We start from the raw sequence: 15184 nt of genomic DNA on the forward strand, positions 1-15184 counted from the left end.
AAGCTGATTATTTAAATAAAGTGGATGATGTAAGTGATTTTAATAAACTTGCATTGTGATCCTTCGAATAAAGGTAATGCCAAGTTGCTAAGATACCTACTGAAAATGAAGAAAGATGATGTTCACAGAGAAAAAAATATATTTGAATATTAGATGATAACAGAGACAACTAGGTATTTTTAAGATTTGCCTAAAACTAATAAAGAATGATATTCTTTCTGTCCAATAGTTTCAAACATTGAAAGTTAAAATCAGGTTTTAGGCAGCTTTTTAGTTACATTTGTAAAGATGTTTACAACTAATAGGTACACTTTAAAAGACAGTTTGAGTGTTCTCATGAAATATAACAGTTGAAATTTAAAAGTAATGCATACTCTGCCAGTCTTGACATGGAATCAATAAATGTATCAACACACCTTTGTAAAAAAATCAAAGTGCTGGTTTGTTTTACAGTGGCATTTTTAACAATGTGATAATTCCATAATTTGAAATTAAGAAACTTTGTTCACAGAGAAATTCATTTTCCTTTTTAATTGAAATTTGTTTTAGGTTGATGATATTGCTGTAAGCTGGAGATTGGTGCCATTTTTTAGCCAATTTATTTCCATGTTTTCACAGAAGACAATGGCCAATAAATTGCCCAAAATAGTATAAACCTCTATCATTGGAGGCATGTTGGTGACACCTTCAAGAACTCTGATAAAGTTTCCAATTTCTTTACTACTGGCACAGAAGACACAGTAGTCATAGCAACAGTCAGTTTGAATGTGAAATGTATCACAAAAATAAAACAAGTTTACAAGGCTGTATTTCAACTTTACAAGTTTCATTCCAAATATGTTTAAATAACATTTAGTCAAAATATTATTTTTTGTGCATAAAAATATCTATCACATATGAAGTCCTGAATGCATAATTTAATAATATCAAGAAGTTCTTATATAAAGATGATTTCTTAATTTATGTACTCTAAATGCTATTTTGTAATTAAGAGAAGTGTTAATAAACCATTGTATCTAAAGCGTCAAAATATCTTTTTGTCATAGGTTTAACTCATGGGGGTAAATATCTTTTAATTATTAAAAATTAGTTGAATGCCATTTGTAGTGTGTATATGCAGATTCAGTTAAAATTTATGTTTCAACTTAATTGTCATCTACTCTTCATCATTAAGTTTGAGGACCAGATTTAAACCTTACAATCATCATACGCAGTTTATAAATTTACTCGCTGTCAGCAAGACTATGCTGGTTGTACAAAAAGAAACCCCATTAAATTAAGTGTACTTAAATGTTCTGAGATAATGGGTTTTGTTGTTCATTGAGTTGGCTTAAGATCTTAGCATGGGGTAATAATGAAAATAACCTCTAAGTTAAAACACAGTTTATTTATTCATAAGCTCAGGTCTGAGATAAACATTGTGGGGACAAGTAGTAAGTAATTATTGAGAAACTTATTGTTCTACTGTTGCAGTTATTGTGTCAGTTACTGGACTTTCATAACATTGTCTAATTAATATAATTTCTAGTACCTCCCATCTGGGTATCTAAATAGTGTTGTCACAATAATAAAACTAATGTTATCTGATTACATTGTTGGTTTTTTTTATTACTTAATTAATATTTTATATTACAGAACATGCTACTATTGTTTTAACTGTTTGATTCTTGTTAATTTTAGGCTACTCTAGGACTATATTGTTCATGTTGATTAATCCAAAAGACCAGATTATTAGAGTGAAAATCTCTACATTCATGTAAAAAATACTGAAAATCTGGTTACAGTGTTATACACCTAACTTTTAAAAGGTTAAGATGAGTTATATTATTATTATTAAAATAAAATAACTGCATTCAGGAGTTAAAAACTGTTGTTAACACAATAATACAACATTATCTAAACAGACTTTCTAGTTTTGGTGTGACATGACCTGGTGATTACAATGTAATTGCAATCAGCAGATATTGGGATTGAAACCCATTACTGAACAGTCTCACCATTTCACTTGTGGGGTTTCATAACAAGACATTCAATCCTATTATTTACTGGCAAGTAGTATCCCAACAGTTGGCAGTGGGTATTGCTACACTGAATGTCTTCCCGCAGTGGGTATTGCTACACTGAATGTCTTCCCGCAGTGGGTATTGCTACACTGAATGTCTTCCTGCAGTGGGTATTGCTACACTGAATGTCTTCCCTATGGTTGGCAGTGGCAGACAACCTAAATAGCTTTGCCATAAACTAGCAAACAAGGTTACTAGTTTTATTATTGTTCCTTTATTAAAGAATTTCAAATTTTGTAATATAAACTTATAACTATTAAGTTTTATTTTAAAAAATAAATTGATGTTATTTTAATTTTTTATGGTATTTTACATTAAATTTCCAGTAAAATGCCAGTTTGACATAAGTAAACTCCACATGCACACCGTGTTTGATGTCAAATAAAAACTATTAATCGTGTACTTCACTTTATGTCTAGTTTGTTAGTTTATCTCACAGTGATTCACTAACTGATTTCAAGAGTGAATTCTGTTATTTAGGTGGCCTATTCAATAGCTCAAACAAATATCCAGTTCACTCAAGTATACTAGTTTGTTGGTAGGCATTGTAGATGACATATTACTGTTTGCATGTTAACTCAAATCAGAAGAGTATCACATTGGAAAATAAATTTTTAGAAATTAAAAGCTGGTGCTACAGAAGATAAAAAGGCTGATGTTAAGCTGTATATAAAATGAGTGCATCACTTAATCAATGATGGAAAAATACAGAATCATTTCACTAAGTTTAACTTACAATTCTACTTGACAATAATCTAAAACAGATAGCTTAAACACAACTCTTTACAAGGAAGTGAATTAAGAGCTACTGACAGTTATTATGCTCAAAGAAATACACACACATTATACAAACTATGCTTTAATGTTTCCTTCATCAACAAGATTAACAAACTACCTCAGGAATGCAATAATTTCCTGCTATTATTAAAGAGTTCAAGAAGTTCTCACGTCCATCACTTCGTGGTTCATAGAGTGGAATCTACAAAGGAAACAAAAGTACACATATTATTTGTATGTTTCATAATATTCAAATGCTAACAGCATGAAATGTACAAGAATTACCTTTTTATGTATTTATAAAATTTCTCTCCTTTCTAGCTGTACAAACATATTTATAAAAAAAACAACAACGAGAAACATATTTGCATAATGTAATACTATTTCACTTTAAAAAGATGTTAAACACAAAGCAACTGTTTTGATTATTTTACAGCCATTCAGTGATCATGTACGTAGATTTGCAAATATATTGGTTCAGTTTTTCTTTTATAGCTTGTTCGGGAAAGCACTCACGATGAAACTTTGTAGAATGGACGGCAACTGCCTGTTGTGGAGACACAAGTGTAGAGGATAACGTTTCGGAAGGCGGAAGACTTTCAAAATGTTGTCCTCTACACTTGTGTTTTTGAGACTCTTAAAAACATTAAATACTTTTATTTGTTTATTAATAAGGACAAAGCTACACAATGAGTGATCTGTACTCAACCTACATTTGATAAAGTAACAAATTTTTAATCTTTATAAGCCCTCAACAGAGGATAGTAAATTCTTCTTTTTGAAATGAAACAGTTTTCTAACCTGAGATCCAGTGAGAATGACAGTTTTTCCTAGGTTTTCCAACATAAACGAGAGAGCAGATGCTGTGTAAGCTAGTGTATCAGTCCCATGAAGGATTACAAATCCATCAAAGGTGTCATAGTATTGCTAAAACACATAAGGAATGAATGAAACTGACATTAAAGTAGAACAGCTTAATTTTTATCATATGTTCACATACATACACAGTGCAGCTAATGTTAAAGTTTTTAAGTGTTATAAGTTCTGTTTAATAAAACTATATTTAGATTTTATTATAATGAAACTTTTTTTTAAAATTTGCACAAAGCTACACGAGGGCTATCTGTGCTAGCTGTTCCTAATTTAGCAGTGTAACACTAGGGGTAGGCAGCGAGTCATCACCACCCACCGCCAACTCTTGGGCTACTGTTTTACCAACAAATAGTAGGATTGACTGTCACATTATAATGTCCCCACGGTTGAAAGTGCAAGCATGTTTGGTGTGATGGGGATTTGAACCCGCGACCCTCAGATTACGAGTCCAACCCCTTAACCCACCTGGCCATGCCGGGGCGTTAATGAAACTAGTGATACAAATCTTCCATAAGAATAATAACAGCATTGTTAGATGGATAAAAAAATTCATAAACAGCAGATAATACATTAAATATAACGTTTGGAACTGAAAAGTTTCATTATATTCTGTTACTTCCATAATAAATATTATTTCATTATAATCCATTCCTAAGATAATTTACAAAACACACGAACTGTAAAAAATAAATTCTTTATTAGTATCTTCTAGATAACTGGTTAGCCTTTAAATAATAAAATGAAAGAAAAATAATAGAATATTAATAGAAATAAACTTTAATAAAAGAACTTTATGGATGAACAAACATACAGTGTATAAAAACACGCATATTTAATTTCAAGATATACAAATTTTCTTTGTCCAGAAGCAATAAAAGTAAAAATGAAGTAAGCTTGAATTAAAACACGCAGTTTTATATTTTTTTTCTAGAAACAAAGACATTCTTTAAAAATAGTAGACTTTAGCAAATCATTCTCTCAGGATTTCATATACTATTCCTTTATATCTGGTGACAATTGTACAATTGAGCATTAAAAATGAAAAATTGTCAAGTTAAGTTTAAGCATATGTTTCATGAGCCAATCATGTTTGAAAATGAAAACCATGCTTTGCTGATTGAAAGGAAATTCTCTTCTGAAAACACACCCTTTTGTTTATCAGATTGTACGGTGACCTCACATCTTAAAAGTAGTTAAAATTGGATGTACCTTGATATCTAAAGCTATAGCTCTCCAGTCATCCATTGTCATGTTTGCAGAATCTAAAAGTGGATCATATTCGTATATAGTATAGATAACCCTTCTAGTGTCTCCAGTTGCCCTGCAGAAAATTTTCAGTATAGACAAGTTTCATATAAATAATCAATATACATCCCTAGCATTTCAATATAGTGTTTCACATTTTAATAAACAAATCATTTTGGTGACATTAACTAAAGTTATCAGTTGGTAAGCACATTTCATAAACTAGTAAAAACTTCTTTTAATTTGCAGAATGTATGTTGTATTAGAAAAAGTTTTATAGTTGAAAAAGAACACTTGACTTATATGGCAAAAAAAAAAATGTAGAAAAAAATTGTAACTATAAACTTTTCTTTCAATCATACTATTAATTACTGATTTAGTACTTAGTAAATATGTGATAGGTACCTCCTAGTAAAATTAAAGACAAACTGTATAAGAATCATTATACGAATGTATTTTATACAGTTATATAAAAAAGTGAAATGAACAGTTTTGATTAAAAGTGGGTTTTCTCGACATCACTGACATACACACACACTGCCAAGACCACTACTATTTTTTGCTATATTTCAGCTTGCATCATAAACCCTGGTACTGGGTAAAAAGTCTCATCTGTATTTGGGTATTGCGTATGTAATGTAGTTTACATATTGTACTTTCACTCATGATTTTTAATATAAAATGAAAATGAATTCCCAATAATATTTGCAATGTGCAAGCTTTTAAATATAAAAATGAATTCTGGAAAAAAACAGAAAAGATGTTGTGCACTTTAACAAACTAGATGTTACCTTGATTTCAAACAAACCTTGAATAACTATGCCACCTTGGCAAATTGAATAACTATGCCACCTTGACAAATTTTTAATATACTTACGGAAGAACAAGCGGAACTTTATCTTTTTCAGGATAATTTCTTGTGATATATTCTTGATCGTGTAACTCTGGAAACTTCCGGATATTTCTCTCAAATAATTTGGTTGTGGTGCATAGACTACAGAAAAATTCCAAACACGACAAAATGAACATAAAATAAATGAAGAAACAATATGAATTCTTTAATGTACAAAAAAAACCCGACAAACATCAAACTTATAAATACATGCACTTACAACACTTCAACTGAATTCTTATAATCTATAAAAAAGAAAAAAACATTTTTTTTAGTCGTGGTTGTAGTTGCACAAAGTTTATAAAATGTAAAGGCAGTGTGGTGTACTTAAAGTAATTAAAACAGTAAATTGACCTGTTTAGAGTACTAATGTAAGAGGTTAGGTATGTAAAGATATGAATGAATCTGATGGTCACACAAGGCATCTCATTAACTGCAAGGTTAAACCTATTTCACTACAAGTGATACATGCCAATCACCTCTAATACAAAACATACTTTGATCCAAATGGTCTGATCAAAAATGACAAACTGATTAACTTAGCAAACCAAAATGCTGCTGTACTTTACCATAAAAAATAAAACATCAAGTGAAAATGTCATTTGCAGAAGGATTAATGGGACTGAAGACTGTATGATGCACAGTTTAACAGATTTTAAACTCTAATATAATGCATAAAAACTAAACTGATATCAGAAGGAACTGTATTAAAACTTCATAGGCTACAAAGAAGCATTTGATTAAGTTTATTTTGTTTGTTTTGAAATTTCGCACAAAGCTACACAAGGGCTATCTGCACCAGCCATCCCTAATTTAGCAGTGTAAGACTAGAAGGAAGGCAGTTAGTCATCACCACCCACTGCCAACTCTTGGGCTACTCTTTTACCAACAAATAGTGGGATTAACTGTAACATCATAGCACCCCCTCAACTGAAAGGGCGAGCATGTTTGGTGCGAGAGGGATTCAAACCCGTGACTCTCAAATTACGAGTCGATTGCCTTAACCCACCTGGATTCGGTTAAGTATGAAACACTTTGAGCTGTAAAGAATAAAAAAATGTGTACAGTGAGAACCATACAGTCTTTCTAAAGTAATACAGAAAGGTCAGTTCTAGTAGGGAATGTGATGAGTGAATGGTTACACAATACTGTAGGGGTAAGACAAGGCTACACACTTCCTATTACTATGTCTCTTCAACTTATTCCTGAAATGAAACATGGCGGAAATACCCTTAAAAATTTTGAAGAGACTGTGTTGAATTGGGGTAGAAAAATCTGGAACCTACAGCATGCAGATGACAGACTTTCAGGCAGGTATCAGGAGAAGAACTTGGACATGTATCAACAGAGCTGTATCAGTATCCAATAGAATATCACTAAGAAGAGAGGAGTAGCAACAAACCAACATAGTTTACCTTTGTCAAAAAGAAAAAACTTGAAGATGTGTGTAGTTATGTCATACAATGAGTTATCCATGGTGTGCCTATCACAAGTACAGAAACCCATTTTTTACATTATATACTCACAGAATTACTGCTGAGCCACTATGGTGGTGCACCTGAAAAAGTGACATCTTTCATGTATCATGGAGCCATTATTATAGATGATGGAGAATGACCAGAAAAATAAAAATGACAACTTCAAATGTAGTTCTCACTAACCCTAATAAGACCTAGAAAGTCACAGAAAGAGCTCTGTAAGTTATCAAAGATAATGATGGAGAGAGAGAATATGACTAGTGCATCAAAAATAAGATATAGGAGAGGCAGATACAGGATTTCCATTTAATAGAAAGAAGAAGGAGAAATTTAAATCTCACAACTTTTATAACACTTTATACTATTAATGAGTTTGCTTTTAAATTTAATAAAATTATTGCTTGGCAAAATATAGTATGCAGCAGTAATTCAACCTCCTGAATCTGTTCTTGTCTACTGTATAAATAAATATTACATTTGTTATAATACACTTAACAATTTAAATAACTCATATGTATTATAATGCACATTTAAGACTCGAATACAACTTGATAAGTCAGGTGTTTTTTTTATCAGACTATTACTTTTTGTTGATCTAAACTTTATCCCACAACTTTTGGCAGTATGCTATAAACCTGCCAAATACTGCATTATAATAGATTGAAGTGGAAACACATGTGGATTCACACATTTTGATAAACCTAATTAAAACTAAAAAAGAATTCTGAAATGCTGTGCAGGGATTAGCAACACATGATTAAAAATGAAGTCACAAACACGTATAACAAAATTCTGAAAACAAAACACTTTTAAGTCCATGCATACAAAACTAAATCAGTAACTTAGAACCTTGTTTGTATACAATATGGTATGCCTTGTTTCCAATGCATCACACAAGTAAAATAAAATATTACTAACCTCCATTTCTAGTTTGGAGCATTCCTATAGTTCCACCAGTAAAAAGAACTAAAACTTTTGACTCTATATCCTTTGGAGGGATAAACTTCTGAATAACACTGTTTTTACGTAATACCCTTGGTTGAAAAAAAGGATCAATCAGAACAGTTGACTTCAAACCCTGAGGTTTAGATGTAGCTATCTCATCTTTCTTCTTCCAGCTATCATTTTGTTCATAAGCTTTATTAAAAGTTCCTTGCTGCTTTTGGTTCAGTTTATAAAAAGGGTAGAAATTTTGGTCCATGGTTGAAGTTGTTTTTTTTTAATGTAACAAAAATTAAAGTCTCTTTTTAAATACAAGTTTCTTCTTTTTCACAAATTACTTGGAACAGTTTCACATATAGAACTGGATAATGTGTTAGTAGATACTGTTTTGGTGTAAACAACTTAAAACTTAAGTTGAAATGTCCTTCAGAAAGATGTGACCAGAGTGCAGAGAGCTCTCATATAGCTCTGCATGAAATTCAAAAGAAACAACAACAAAAAAATGACCTGATTTATAAGGATTCGTGCAAGGTTGTAAAAGTATTTTTCACTGAGGCATCATGGGAAATATTTGAAGATGTTCCCTTAGACTATCATATGTTCATTTTGAATAATTGATTATTTCATACACAAACACTAATTCAAACTGTAGAGTGGAAGCATTTATAAAGATTGTCATTGCTTAATAATCTCAGTAAACTTGTTTATAACTCCTGTCAGCTAGTTTAAAGAAATCACAAATATCCCTGACTTACACTATTTGATGCCTGTTAAAATACACAAACATTTGATATAGATTGGGTATTTGAGAAAATTTAAAAACATTTGATAGTTATCTTCATTTACACATGTGGAATGAAATATCAGTGTATTATGAAAAGTATTTTAGAAATACTATTAAAAAATTAAGAAGTGTTTTTATGTATTTTTTAATGTTGCAGCTCTACTTTTAAAAGTGGAAAGTTTGAATTAAATAATTATCTAGATTCTTTACACGATTTTGAAAAACTATCCAATAGATAAAAGTCTTTACTTCAGTAACTGAATATGAAGGTTATATTATTTCAAAAAATTATTTCTATTTTAATTATGCAAACAAATTTCTAAAATTAAAAAAATAAACAAAATATGAACACAATTTTAACTACAGAACGATCAGTTCATGAAAAATATAAAACACATAACAAAGTAGAAGTTCTTTTTATTCATAAATTATTATGCAAAATCATATTAAAGTTCTTTGTATTTTAAAACATAGGCTTACTGTACATTTGACTTTAAAATGAAGTGATACAATATAAAAATATATCAACTAATAACACAAAATTCAGAAAATGAACTAAAGAAAAAGAAAATTTTCCAAAGCTTACCAAGTAATACGTAAGTAAATTTGCAAAAAAAAAAAAAGTTAATTAAATTTTGATGAACGTTTCTTGCCTTAGGTTTAAGTCTTAAACTATGACTTAAAAATACATACATTATAGGTTACTTTGTTTTTAGTATTTATTTGAAAGCAACATTTCTCTGCTGAGTAAATCTCGGTTATTTTTAAATATTCTAAGGATTTTTCTAAAATTTGATTTATCATACTACATTAGGGATTTTCTATTACAGATAAAACTTATTATTCTAAGGTATCCATACATTGTCGTACCACTGTACTGTAAGTGTATACAGCATAACAACATATGCTCTAATCTCACCATATTTTTTAGATAAAAAGAAACATATAAGAATTTCTGTCTGAAAAGCTTATTCTTACTACTGTACAAGCACATACAAGTCACAAAAACATGTCAGGTTAGAGTTGCACATTTTAATACAAAAATGAATTTCAGTAACTATACTAACAGATATAACTATCTCCAGAACTTCCTTTTTATTTACCCCATAATGTTATGTTATTTCTCTGAATGCCAGTTCAGTATTAATGGTCAACTATTAAAAACAACAAGTGCTACAAAAACCAAATAACTTTTGATGAAATTAAGTTAAAAAACATATGACTATGCAGTAATATTATCAACTGATTACAAAGTTCAAGGACTTGAAACAACCATACATTGCTTGTTATGTGACACGAGGTGAGAAAACTGACAATTTTATTAAAAATACCAATCTGGTTTGTGGAACAGTATAGTGTGAAAGCATATTATTAAATTGGGTTGTTAATTTCATCTAACTTTATTTTTTTTAACCAAGCATTTGTAAGATGATTTTAATTTATGATTATGTTGAAAAAAATAAAGAGCATAAAAATGAACAAATTGCCGATTAATACATACTTTTTTACAATGGACTAAGCAACATAATTATTAACAAACAAAACATTTCACGTAATAGCACAAACACATGCTTCAATATTAATCTGAATAAATCACTTTAATAACTGAAAACTAATGTGATTAGATTCTAGAGATCTCGGTAATAATAATCTTTTCAATCAGTGTCATACTCCTTTACATCAATAATACTAATATTTTAAATTTTGGCTCACTTCTACCAAAATCAAGTCGTGTAAAATTTACTTTTTACAATATTCACAAGGTTTAAAAATATTTATCAATGTTGAACATTTTATAGAAATTAATGCCATTTCGTAACTTATTAACAGACGACACAAATCACGTTTTAAAAATCTATACGCCTCCCCCCTTCACCCAGTGGCTCAGCGGCATGTCTACGGACTTACAACGCTAAAATTCGGGTTTCGATACTTGTGGTGGGCAGAGCACAGATAGCCCATTGTGTAGCTTTGTGCTTAATTCAAAAACAACTTTATGTTTTTTTCAAATAAGTTAATTACAATAAAAAATAAATATTTTTAAAATGTTTCAAAAGTATTTTTTCTGACGCCAATGGCGATAAAAGTTAATAGAGGCTGTTGCTATTTTCGTACTAACAAAAGTTTGTGTAACAACATCAAAGTAATATTTTATTTTTCAAATTTAAAATAAATGTTATTTATAATTTTGGAAATTCGAAACAAAATTAGTCGACTCGCCCCTAGACATAAGAAATCTGAATAAAAATGCTGGCAACTTGTGTTTCTTTCGAAGCTTAAAAAATCGTTCACTTTTGATAAACAATATAAGAATCATACCAATTCAACACTTTCTTATGATATAGTACCTCAGCCGTAAAACACCTAGTATGAGCATAATTTTATGAGTATATAAAAACGTGATGCCGTGTCTTTGTTTTTTTAATTTTATTTTGACATTACTCAGTATTAAACCTCATTACCATTTTTTATGGCCAAAGGTGTCGCTAGTACTACACAACGACCTGAAGATGACCTAGGAAGGTCAAAACGTTGTTTTCTCCTTATCAGTTACGGTTCCCCTCGGTGGGCTGAGCAGATAGCCTTTGTGGCTTTGCTAAAAGAAAAACACACACACACCTTATCAGTTAAAGTGTTAATATCTATACCAGCCGTTCTGAGATACATTTTTATTTCAAGTGGGTTTCTCGTCATGATCATTATAATCTCGAATAGACTGAAACTGAGTTAAATGATAACATAGTAGCAAATCAATGATATCTACTTGGACAGACATCAATATTAAAATAATTATAACATAGTAAATCCATCACAACAGGCACTGGCACACAGAGCCCATGACCGTATTCTATTTGACAGTGCCTCAAATCCTCAGTTGGCATCTTGAAATATCACAATGGAAAACCATGATAGATACTTTAATGAAATGCTGAAAATTCCCACAGCTATGGGCTTGAGCCCCGAATCTTTCAAGCAGTTAATGATATCTCTAGATATAGTATGAGATTTATTGAGAGAATTATTTGCTTTTATATTTTTTCAGCATACTGATATATTAATTTTATTATTTACACACTTTCTGTACTATAGTAGTTTTTTGGTTTTTTTTCCTAAACTAAACTCTATTGAAATATCTTGTAATGGCGATGATCAGAGAAGATATTTCATGTTCAAATAAATATACATCATGAGAGAGTGCATATCATGCACCATAAAACACTATGTAACTCTTAGCTGATAGTACAGAAAAAATTTTAATGATGGAAAAATGATCTGTTGGCTTAATTGCAAGACTTGTTGAATATAAGTTTCTCTCTTAAGCAATTTTACTTAAAAATCAAAAGCTAATTTGTATAAGCTTATTTAGTGAAACAAGCACTCGTGAAATTCTAAGCGATAACATTACAAAAAGGTTGAAATAATGTAATTCTTAAACTTAATTCACACCTTTTCTCATATCATTAAGAAGTTTGGAACAGAAGTCCATACTTAGTGATGTCGAGAAAACCCACTTGTAGAGAAATATATATGTAAAACATTTTCTCAACCCAAACAAGCCGTTTTTACATATATAGAAGTCTATACTTTTATCTGAAAAGTAGTTTGTTGTAGAAACAAAACATATATTTAAAAAAACAGGATCAAAATATGTTACTAGATATTTATCTTTACAGGGATAACTTTAAGGTGTTCAAGTGTTCCAACAACAATATTAAATTATTTGATTTTACGGTTATTCGATGAAAACATCAATAAAAGGACCGAGGAGACGCATTTCTTATATTTGGTATTAGTAATAGATTAGGTACAATGAAATATGATCAAAACCACACGAAACGTTTAAAATTCGTTGTATTCCAATAAAAAAGTATTGGAGATTGCACAATTCTATACAGAACAGCGTATTAAGGCGTGCGACTCCTAATCTGAGGGTCGCGGGTTCGCATCCCCGTCGCGCCAAACATACTCGTCCTTTCAGCCGTTGGGGCGTTATAATGTTACGACCAATCTCACTATTCGTTTGTGAAAGAGTAGCCTAAAAATTGGCATTGGGTGGTGATGACTAGCTGCCTCCCTTCTCGTCTTACACTGCTGAATTAGGGACGGCTAGTGCAGATAGCCCTCCTATACGAGTCGAGCGCCTTAACCACCTGGCCATGCTGGGCCGTAAAAGGAGAAAGTATTCTATTTATGTATCACGTCATCCCATAAGTAATGTCCGAACATTTAATACGGAAGGTGCATCATCATTTCTGTCTTTGTAGAAGGCTTTAACGACTAAAATACTTAGTAGGACGTATATAAAAATGTTCAGACAAATAAAATAAAATAATTCAACTCCAATTTTTCAGATCATTAATCATATAAACCCTTATGATGCTGGATGTGTCTGAGGAACACATTAAGCATATAATGCTTTATGAGTTTAAAAAAGGCAACAGTGCAGTAGAAACTACACAAAGCATTCAAGTTGTTTACGGTGCGGAGTCTCTCAATGAAATAAAATGCGAAGGTGGTTTCAAAAGTTCAGATCAGGTGACTACAGCTTAAGCGATGCGTCACGTTTAGGTAGTCCTGTTGAGTTTAATGATGACTTGCTGCCGTCTGCACTTGATGAAGATTGTGCTGTAACAGTTGAAGAACTAGCACAGAAGCTTAATTCAATACATTCAACAGTTCACCATCAACTGCAACAGCTTGGAAAGGTGTCAAAACTTGGAAAATGGGTTCCCCATGACTTGACAGAAGCCATCTTTAGAACAAGAGTGGACATTTGCACTTCTCTACACTTTTGTGAATGTAACTCGTCTTTTCTGGACAGGTTAGTGACTGGAGAAGAAATATGGATATATTATAAAAATGTTAAACGTAGCATACAATGGATCAGAGCAGGTAGACTGCTCAAAATGGATCTCCACCCTAGGAAAGTATTGTTAAGTGTTAGGGATATTGTTGGTGTGACCTACTTTGAATTGCTGTCACTCAATGTAACGATTACATCAGACTTCTATTGTCAACAGTTGAATAGCTTGAATATTGCACCGAAAGAAAAGACGCCTGCTTTGATCAATCGTAAAGGTGTTGTGTTACACCACGATAATGCAAGGCCTCATACAGCAAGGATCACATCTGCAAAGATTGAAGAGCTAGACTGGGACAAACTTCCACATCCTCCTTATTCGCTGGACCTTTCCCCACCTGATTATCACCTATTCCGAAGTTTGCAGAACTATATTGATGGAACAGAGCTTGGAACACATGAAGATGTCCAAACTACCCTCTCTACATTCTTTTCCTCCAAACCCCAAGAATTTTATAGAAGTAGCATTCAGAAGCTTGTGAATCGTTGGCAGGAAGTAATTAATAATAATGGAACACACATTATTGATTAAATAACATTAAAAGCGTTTGAAATCCTTTCTCTTTTTCTGAACCTAAAATCGGACATTGCTAAAGAGATGATCTGATATTAAGATGAAATGTGTGTTCGTTTGCACCCTAACATCTCTGAGCCAATTGGGCCAATCTCAACCAACATTTGCATGTAAATACACTGAACTAAGGGGAATGTTATAAGAGGGTTAAAGTTGAGCTTAACCCTATTTCTATTCTGTTAAACCTGTTGGTTAATTATTCCCAGTCTATTGAGTCAATCTCAAAAAATCGTGACAAGTTGCTACTTTAGATAATGTTAGATATCCTAAATGGATTCAAGATGAAAGTTGTTAGATTATTTCTCAAACAACCATGCTTTTTTATGGTCAACGAGATGTAGGGTGTTCAAGGGTAGGATCACCTCAACATATTTATTTGTTGGTAGAGGGAAAGCAAATTGCAAATGTTTGTTAAACAACTTTGTCATAATTTTAAAATTTTGAGATAAAGCTTATGTTAAACTTATTACGAATATTTTAGTTTGTTCTGAATTTCGCCCAAAGCTTCACCAGGGCTATGTGCGCTAGCCATCTCTAATTTAGGAATGTAAGACTAGAAGAAAGGCAGCTAATCATCACTAACCACCATCAACTCTAGAGCTACTCTTTTACCAACGAATAGTGGAATTGACAGTTACATTGTGTCTATTTTACAACATTGAAAGAGTAATCTTACTCGAAACTTATCTGGTGAG

The 15184-nt window shown here is 31.5% G+C and overlaps 1 protein-coding gene across 1 annotated transcript in view; it reads right to left on the bottom strand.

Moving 5' to 3' along the window:
* LOC143229259 (L-asparaginase 1-like) overlaps nt 1-8675 on the bottom strand; it is a 30675-nt gene extending 22000 nt beyond the window's left edge. The window contains 6 exon segments of the mRNA XM_076461368.1: nt 2959-3042; nt 3642-3767; nt 4923-5034; nt 5836-5935; nt 5938-5952; nt 8247-8675. Of these exon segments, the coding sequence (XP_076317483.1) occupies nt 2959-3042; nt 3642-3767; nt 4923-5034; nt 5836-5935; nt 5938-5952; nt 8247-8529 (720 nt within the window). The 5' untranslated portion in view covers nt 8530-8675.
* Between the last annotated feature and the right edge of the window lie 6509 nt (nt 8676-15184).

This window comes from Tachypleus tridentatus, chromosome 1, assembly GCF_004210375.1.
Source record: "Tachypleus tridentatus isolate NWPU-2018 chromosome 1, ASM421037v1, whole genome shotgun sequence".
In the NCBI taxonomy this organism is placed as follows: domain Eukaryota; kingdom Metazoa; phylum Arthropoda; class Merostomata; order Xiphosura; family Limulidae; genus Tachypleus; species Tachypleus tridentatus.